The sequence below is a fragment of the Diplotaxodon limnothrissa genome, linkage group LG8 (assembly GCF_057381915.1).
Source record: "Diplotaxodon limnothrissa isolate DT_005_m linkage group LG8, D_limnothrissa_male_GT1.1, whole genome shotgun sequence".
Lineage (NCBI taxonomy): Eukaryota > Metazoa > Chordata > Actinopteri > Cichliformes > Cichlidae > Diplotaxodon > Diplotaxodon limnothrissa.
In genome coordinates, this window is record NC_140603.1 from 14,215,777 (window position 1) to 14,225,574 (window position 9,798).

Consider the following 9,798-nt stretch of genomic DNA (forward strand, 5'->3'; position numbering starts at 1 on the left):
TTGTTTGTTCTGTAAATTGCATTGATGATACTTTGCTTTATTTTTGAACAGTTACGAAGAACAGTATGAGAAAAGTATTCATGGTTTTAGAAAGTCTGATTAATCCAGCAGACTTGTTGAAAATTATATCAAAAGTGTATTTTGCCTCTGTGAAGCAGTAATCCTGTGGGAGTCTCCAGAAAGGGGAAAATACAACAAGCTATAATGCTATTGATCCAGAATCCAGTCTGATCTTTAATAAATATGAACACTTTGTGGTTTGAGCTGTCAGATATTCCACTTATTTCATCTTTAATCCCATGTCTTATGCATATAGGTAAAGTCCATAGTGTGGATGAGTATTGTAAGACGAGTGTCCTTCTCAGTGTGGAGGGCTCCATCAAGAAACTTCTCTACATGCTACGTGCTACATAACTATGTTTTGTCTCTTGATGAGACTCTGGGATATGAGAGGGGAGAGATGATCAACTGTGTTTCATACTGTGCAGGCAAAGGCAAAAGTTTGCACAGAATTGTAAATGAAAAGAAGCTTTTTCTTTCCCATCACCATATTCCTGAATGTTTGCAAATGCATAGGTTAAAAAAAAAAAAACTCGTTGCTTTTTTAAAAATTCTGCAACACTCAGAAATCCTAGCAGCTGGCACCACCAATGGACGCATAGCAATGTGGAGGATGGTGGTGCAGTCGGGTAGCAGTAGACACTAAGCCCCAGTGGAAACTGCAGACACCAACAGAAATTGGAGGAAATGTCACTCAGCTACAGGTAATGTCTTGACCAGCATTAGTACATTACTTTCGTTTGGTTTAATTACACTTTTATTTTAACTGGAGATTGACAGTAACAACACTGTTTTTCTTTGAGCCAAAATTTCATTGAAGGAAATTTCAATGCAGCTTTGATGCTGGATGGAGACAGCAACGCATTTTAAAACCCTGACTTGGACTGTGGGAATCAAGTCTTTACAATACGCACACACACACACACACACACACACACACACACACACACACACACACACACACACACACACCAGCCTGACCAATAAGAGCCAAGAGTTGCAGTGATAGGCAGGCTGAACCAGCAAATAGCCAGAAACAACTGGTCAGTGCAGCACCGCCTCAGGTACCACATACAGATTTTAACTGGCTTCTGACTTTGTGTGGTGTGGAGTATGCTACATTTTATATAAATATGGATGAGATTAGCTGGGGATGAACAAAATCTCCTTCAGCAACTATTAAATAGCCAGAAGGGGCCAGACAGTCAATATATTAATTCAGCGTTCCTACAGAACAGACCGTAAAGCATTCCCAAAAAGTCAAAACAATTATTTTAGCAGCTGATTTCTGTACTTAAAAAAACCCCAAACAAACATTTATTATAGCTCTATTATGTAGGTAATGTAGGAGACGTGGACACAAATACACAGAGGGTTAACGAGGGAAGTGGGAGCACACGGGGAACACAGGTGACACTGATAATCATAACGAGACACGGCAGGAGTAACACAACACTGACGGGAGACTATCAAAGTAAAACAGGAAGCACACAGAGACGCAGACCAGATTGGAAGAGAACACAGACATAGCGGGCTGGGAAAACATGGAATAAAACACAAGGAGGAGAAACGAGGCATGGGGGCTGGCAGATACACAGAGGGGGCACACAGGGGGTAAAGTCACGAGGGGAAATCAAATAAGCAACATCTTAACAGAACAACCGAGGGACCCTAAAGCTGACATCAAACAACAACAATACAAGACACACAAAAAACCAGGTAGAAGTCCCAGGACCATGACATGCAGGTGGTTACATATGGTTAAAATGATTCAAATGCACTAAGTATGCATGTTTTTCATATCAATATAGTCCATAACTTGATTACTGTCTGTAGCCCACATGATTAAACACTTTAGTTACATAAAACATGTGAGTTTAGATTTTATCTACTGTATAGCCTGTATAGTAAATTAATATGTAGCCCAATAAGTATAAAATCCAGAAAGCTACACAACATGGGGCGGTTCATTTACAAACACAGTTCTAACTTGAGTTTCACACAGTTTTTATTAGAAAACAATCAAATTGTTAAATGCTTCAAGTACACAAAATGTCAGAAATCTGCACCGTCATGAACAGAAATTTAAACCTAATTTTTCGTGATTTGTTGATTAACCCTCCGAGGTCTAAATCCCACGTTGTGCACATCAACATCACAGATTTGTACAAATAAAATTTATAACAAAGACATGTTAAATATTAAGCACTGGAAACAGCTTGTTGTTTTGTTGCCATAGCGTTTTGTTTTGTCTCCATTTAAAAGATATCAAAATCTGAGCAAACAACTTGATGTCAAAAGAATCTCTGCACATTCCGCAGTCTTTGCTGCTAAAGTGACATCACAGCATTTAAGCATGTTTGAATGAAAACATCAGCATATGAACACAAAACTGAAGAGACACTGCAACCGAATGAAAGCAGACCACTATTTAGTGACATTTGGACGTTTCCCTGAGGATTAACTGCTGTGTAATCTACCAAGAACTAAAGTAAGCTCAAATTTCAGTTTATAAACTCAAGATCATTTACTTAAATATATAAAGCCTGATTTCCCTGCTTGCCAGGACAGTATTTATGTACTTTACATTGTGCAAGACTAGACTATATTTTCCATCATAGAGAGGATGATGTGGATCTATTATTCAGGAAAACAAATGAAGACTTAACTATTTGTCAGCTGATGTAATATTTGACAAATGATACATAAATTAGAAAATGTTCTTAATCATATCTTAGAGTGACAGAAGCTCTTTTTAACACGATTATTTCTCAGATTATTTTGTTCATTTAGGAAAATAGAGAAGACGTAAGTTTTGTTCTCAAACAAACTATTAGAATTTCTGAGAAACTGAGCCTACGTGCACATGTACACGGCTATTTTTGAAAGCGCAGCTTTGTCTCTGCATTTGGGCCTTTCGTCCACACCTAAACAGCAGATTGAGTCACTGAAAGGTGAGATTTTTAAAAAGCACGTTTTTGTGTTTAGGTGTGGACGAGGAAAACGGACATTTACTCAGGCAATGTCAAAAGTGTGCGCCGCTGTTGAAGTCACGCTGTGGCCACGTTATTGTTTACATGAGATCAATTTCTACAATGGCAGATGTAGACAACATACTGTGTCTGTTAATCTTAGTATCTGCAGTTTTTACACGCTTACATCAGACGTGGATTCTACATTCAACACAGACGCTCTCCCAACCCAAATCCTGACGTCGGTTTGGAAGAAATGTAATTTTAAAAAATGACATTTATGTATGCTGTATGCATTTAGTCCATTCCAAAGTTGTGAGTCTGTCTTTAGTTATTAACATTTGAAACGATGAAGGCACGTGAAAGTAACACAAAATTAGCTGCTTTTCCAGAAAAAGACAAAAACTTCTCAGAAGTACGTAAGGTTTTATGAGGTTTTCCCACCCAGGCTTCTAGACTTCTGATTGGCCAACATTTCTACACGGTTAAGATTTGGCGTGTTCTTGACAGCGTTTCACTTTGTTTTTAGTGTTTAGATGTGGAAGGAGATATTTTTTCAAAACTGCACATGTGGACTGGATTATTTTTTTTTAAACGAAAAAGGAAAATTGTCCGTTTTCAAACATAGCCGTGTACGTTTGGACGCAGCCTAAAGTCATCACAAAAAAAGCAAATTCTCTGAACATTCTGGGTTGAGGTTTAGTGATCATTGTTGTTTTGTGTTCCTTGTAGTCAAAATGAGTGTAAGTGGAGACGGACCACAAAATAACCAAAACGGTAAGCACATGTACTCAGTCTTGAAATTGATGAAAAACAGATTTTCAGCAGATAGTTATGGATGTTAATTAAAAGATTTAATGATCTTGCAGGCCAACAGGTTAACCCACGAATGTTGGCAAATGGAGATCAGGAACCTGCTAATGGCTTCCTGAACCGTCTGTATCGCGCTCTCCATGAATATTGTTGCTATCTAGATGAGCTAATAGCTTCAGTACTGGCACAATATGACAATTACCTTTACGGGGACGAAGACGATGACGATGACGATGACGACGATGACGACGACGACGATGACGACGATGACGACGACGACAACGACGACGACGACGACGACAACGACAACGACGATGACGACAACGATGACGACAATGACGGCGGCGACGGCGACGGCAACGATGACGATGACGATGACGACGATGTTCAAAATATTCATGTGAGGGACAATAATGCCAATGGTGACAACGATGAACAGCACGGGGATGCTGTGGTTGTGATCATTTTCAATGTTGGTGGCATTGAAAATGAGGAGGCATTTGAAGGCCGCATGGATGTTCGCCAGTACATCCCAGAAGAGGACCCTCAGCCAGGTGTTTCCAGGAAGAGGTCTAGAGAGAGGGATGAAGAAGATTTAGGAGCAAACAAAAGAATGAGATGGAGCGATGATGACTCTGAAGTATTTGAAGATGCGCACGAAGAGCTTGAACACGAAACTGGAGGCTCGAGGAAGCGTTCCCGAGAGGATTTTGAGCAAGAAGAGGAATACTTGCCTGTGTGCAAACTTCAGAGGTGTTCAATTGAGTCGACCAGCAGCAATGAAGACTAAGACTACTTCGACGGGTTTTTTCAGTATCCTTTCAGTAATCTGATGGCCTACTCAGGTGATCCTGAATCCTCTATGCTGCAATAAGCTGGGCATACACTGTGCTGCGATTTTTCAGTCGCGTTATTCGGCTCCTGATCAAACTGTAGGATTGACTCGCAGGGGTGAGAAGTTTGATCAAGGCCAAACTCGGGACGATCCCCAAAACGATCGCACGACTGAAAAATCGGCTCAAAATGGGCCAAAAATCGCACAGTGTATGCCCAGCATTAGGCTGCCGGGGGATTCCCATGATGCACTGGGTGTTTCTTCTTCACCCACTATGTTTAATAGACCTCTCTGCACTGAATGGTACTTGTTATTAACCTCTGTCTCTGTTCCATGTCTTTATACTATTTTCCTTGCCCCTCCCCAACCGGTCGCAGCAGATGGCCGCCCCTCCCTGAGCCTGGTTCTGCTGGAGGTTTCTTCCTGTTAAAAGGGAGTTTTTCCTTCCCACTGTCGCCAAAGTGCTTGCTCATAGGGGGTCATATGATTGTTGGGGTTTTCTTTGTAAGTATATCTTACAATATAAAGCGCCTTCAGGTGACTGTTGCTGTCATTTGGCGCTCTTTAAATAAAATTGAATTGAAAATTAAATAGATGTCACTGTGATGATTTCTTCCCTGCATAGAAAGCTTAGACCCAAATGCAGATTCAATGCACATGGTTAAACTATTTATGAGACTTTAGAGAGGGAATGGAGAACGTGGCTCGAGCTAGGAGTGTCAGCAGACAGCAGGAACCAGAGGAAAAGCTATCGAGAGACTGAACACCTGGCTCCTGATGGGAACAATCCAACGGGAATTCTGCAACAGAGGGAGAAGAAGTTGCTGGACGGGTAAGGGAGTTTGAGGGTAGGATGAGTACGTTGGCAGAGGAGACCTAAACACAGGGAAAACAAGGTTAAACACAGGGAAGGAGCACACCAGAACTGGAGCAGAGGGGAAGCCTAGTTACCACTGGAGATGGCAGAACAAACTGGCGAGGAGTAGCAGGCAGCGCTGGTTTAAGAAGCCCTCCTGCTGATTGTTTGCAGATGAGGCCCAGGTGAGATGCTGGAAACTCCACCTCTGAAGTGTGGACACAGTATCCCCATTCCAAGTGGAAAAGCCCCTCAGACACTTCCATGGTGCATGACAAGAAGGATGAGAAAGCATTCATGGTCCATCCATCCCTCCGTCAGCGTAATGCCTAAAAGTTTATTCAGATGTAAATGTATTACATTTTTAAATAAAGATCATCAGTGTTTTTAATGACGCTGCATTTCATTCATGTGTCTCTATTGGACAGTGTTGTAGAAGTTACAGAAGACAGGAATCAGTTCCAGCTTGGCCTGACATTTGATCACTAGTGATGTGTGATACCACTGATTTCCTTTCCGATCCCATACCAAGTAAAATTCAGGGTGGTATCGACGATACTGCTCCGATACTTTGTACAAAAACTTTACTCTTTTATTGTATCTCAAATTATAGCGTCATAATCATTACAGGACATCAGATTACTTGTTCTTATCACTTAATAATGCAGAATTCATCATATAGAAATCAAAAACCTGAAGTTGTGCACTATATGAACACCTTGCCTGCCTGCAGCACTAAAGGACTCCCTGAGAGACGTCTGTCTCACCCTAGCAGCACCCGTCCTTCTCCTCCTCTTCAGTTTGCCTCAACATAAGCTCGTCATATTCTGTGATATGATTTACTTTGAGGTGTTTGACAAGGTTAGTGGTGTTGCCACAACACCTCACTTTCTTGCCACATGTATCGCAAACCACGTCTGGGCTGTTTGTGGATGTAAAATACGTGCGCACATGACTCCAGTTACGCTCAGCCATTGTTGTGAGTGCGCACGCCACAGGCTGCCACACATTTATACAGCCGTATTTCACACATGACTATAAAAGGCGGAAGAGGGAGTAGTTCTTTCCAATGTAGACAATCTGAATGATATGTCTGTGAAGGTTCTCAGTCTTCCAGGTCATCGTAGTCAAAGGAGCTTGCAAAGAAAAGCGTCTGGACTTCTTTAAGTTGCTTGAAGACGTTTCACCTCTCATCCGAGAAGCTTCTTCAGTTCTAAGGTCAAATGGTGGAGGACACTGGAGCCTAACATTAACTGGTTTAAAATTAGCTTATTTCCATAAGAAGAAAAACATACTGAGAAAGAGATCACCAAAATATACATGTACAAATGTGAAATAGTCATATGTAGTGTGAAAGAGCTATTTGACATCTTTAAATTCAAAGTAATGTATAAATCCACTTACATAAAACATGAAAAGGCGGCGCAGCGATGCCCATCTCAGCCAGTGTATGATGGTGGGGCAAGATGGCAGCTTCCACAACATGACGCCAGCTCCTATGTATTTTTAGTAGATAAATGATACGTTTATGTATCAATTTGTTGGAAGATGTAATTACACCTTAATTATGTAATTAGAAGCAAAAATGATTTTTTTTTAATCAAATCACCTCAAAAAATTACTGTACTTACTTTCTAAATCATTCTTTACCTCTGAAAGGGGTGGCTGTGGCTCAGGAGGTGGAGCAGGTCATCTACTAATCAGATGGTTTTTGGGTCGATCCCTGGCTGCTCCAGACTGCATGCTAACTGTCCTTGGGCAAGACATTAACCCCAAGCCACTCTCTGATGCATTCATCAGAGTATGAATGTGTGTGAATGTTAGATAGAAAGCACAGAAAAAGGGCTTCTATGAACAGGTGTGAATGAGGCAACCTGTATAGAGCGCTTTGAATGTTCAGGTAGAGTAGAAAAGCACTGTAAAAATTTCTCTGTGTTGATTTCTTTTGGACCTCAAACATTACTCACCTTGTTGCAGGTTTCTTTATTAATGCTGAAAACCCAGTGTAGCATCCAGTCGAACTGAGAAGGCCAGAACTGATGGTTGTTGAATGACCTTTATTATTCCTTGCCGTGTATCAGACAACGAACCAACGTAAGAGCTAGACAAACAAATAAAACAATTACCATATTATTCATGTAACAGCATCTTAACCGCTCATTACGCTGGTCTAACCGTTTTCTATTAAACTATATAAAACATATTATGCATTTCAGATTGCTCAAATTAAATCACATACATTACAAACCTTGTTCCCCTGTCGACTGTAGCTAGAACCATTCGTTTTTGTACAATTTAACTATATTCTTCTCTCCCTTTTCTCCGTTAGCATTAGTTTTCCGTTTTCTTCCATCTCTTTTGCACATCAAGTTGTTTACCGTTACATCATTCACTTCCGGTCACACAGGAAGTTACCACAATAAAAGTACAAATTTTATATTACGTGAATATGCGCTAGCTTTACATATCCGCCTTTACACTCCCACCAAATTATTTGCTGTTACAAACAAAATAAAACACAAATAATTTCTAAACAGGTAACTTAACAATGATAATACCTTTGTATATGCAACAACTAATTCTCATTGCATTTTAACTGCTTAGTGCATTTTGCTTTTGACAACTTTCTAACAGTAGAACCAACTTATGAACTGGGCGTTCCACTGTAGACATCTTATGCAAACGTTCACCCCTTTTACTAAGGTTTCTGTCTGCAAAGGTTACTTTGACCTTTCTCACAAGTCCATCTTCGTCTGTTATGGTGTCCACAACCCTACCAAGTCTCCATTGGGATCGTGGCAGTATTTCTTCCTTGTCCATCACTATGTCACCTACTTGCATATTCCTTTTAGCAGCATGCCATCTCTGCCGAACCCTGATGTTGTGAAGATATTCTCCAAAATTGCTCCGTTAGGTATTGTACCTGACGCCATTGCTTCCAAGCGTACAGATCCTCTTTAACAAACTGTCCTGGAGGAGGCAAAGCTGTTGTGGTTTTCATAGTTAGGAGATGATTTGGAGTTATTGGTTTCAAACTGTTTGGATCATTGAGCTTGTCTGTCGTCAACGGGCGGCTGTTTACTATTGCAGCTGCTTCATAGAGAAAGGTTCTGAGCGATGAATCGGTGAGTCGTCTCTTTGCGAGAGCAAGTGTGGAGTTGAGGATACACGAGGTCTGCGGTTGTGAGGCCGGTTGGATGTGCTGCCATATTCTCTGAAACGCCTGTGGAGACGGCTTATGGTTGAGAAATGAACATTCAATGCACGGGCGACAGATCTGGTTGACATTCCTGCTGTCAGCATGCCAATTGCACGCTCCCTCATTGCTTGTGGCATCTGTGGCATTTTGCTGTGAGACAAAACTGCACATTCCAGGGTGGCCTTTTGTTGTGGGCAGTCTGAGGTACACCTGTGCACTACTCATGATGTCAGATCAGCATCCTGATGTGGCACACCTGTGAGGTGGGATGGATTATCTCAATATAGCAGATGTGCCCACTACCACACATTTGGACTGATTTGTGACCACTGTTTGGGAGGGATGGTTATATTGTGTATCTGGAATGAATTTTAGGTCTCTACGTCCATCCCATGGGGAATGGGAGCAGTAACAAAGGTGTTGCGTTTACATTTTTGTTGAGTGTATATTATACTGTTGCGTAAACGTGCCTATCCAGAGTTGGGACTAGGAATAAGTGTTGCAGACTTACCTGCCTCTCTGCAGCTTCTTTCCCCCTGTTAAATTTACACATAAAATCTGCAATCTTAAGTCCACCTTGTTAATCAACCAAAGACCCAGACAGAGTCTTAATTCATTCGAAAGCCTGATGCTTAGCCTTTTCCACCCCAGCTGGAACACACAAAAACCTTTTTTTATTTTTTGTTATCTATCATCCACCTGGGACCTACTTAAGAGTTTGTGCCATATTTCTCAGACTTTTTATCTGATTTAGTGCTCAGCTCAGATAAAATGATTGTCGTGGGTGATTTTCACGACCATGTCGAACTCTAGATCTTTTTCTGACATATGGCATAGAAACTGAAAACTTAATAATATTTCCTGAAAACCATCTTTTGTCAGACTCTGGAACTCTCTCCCTTTGAGCTTGAGATCTGTGGACTCAGTGGTCTCTTTAAAAAAAAAAAAAAAAGGCTAAAAACTCATCTTTTTAAACTTGCTTTTGGTTAATTCTTGTTTTTGTTTTTTGTTTTAGCTTTTCTGTGAAGGACTTTGATTTTGATCTTGAAAGGTGTTATACAAA

The 9,798-nt window shown here is 40.8% G+C and overlaps 1 protein-coding gene across 1 annotated transcript; it reads left to right on the forward strand.

Annotated features, from left to right (window-relative positions):
* The first annotated feature begins 3,769 nt into the window (after window positions 1-3,769).
* On the forward strand, window positions 3,770-4,635 carry LOC146626506 (uncharacterized). Its single transcript, XM_085360630.1, has 2 exons — window positions 3,770-3,809; window positions 3,902-4,635. The coding sequence occupies exons 1-2, from the start codon at window positions 3,770-3,772 to the stop codon at window positions 4,633-4,635; spliced, it is 774 nt and encodes a 257-aa protein (XP_085216756.1).
* Window positions 4,636-9,798: the final 5,163 nt, after the last annotated feature.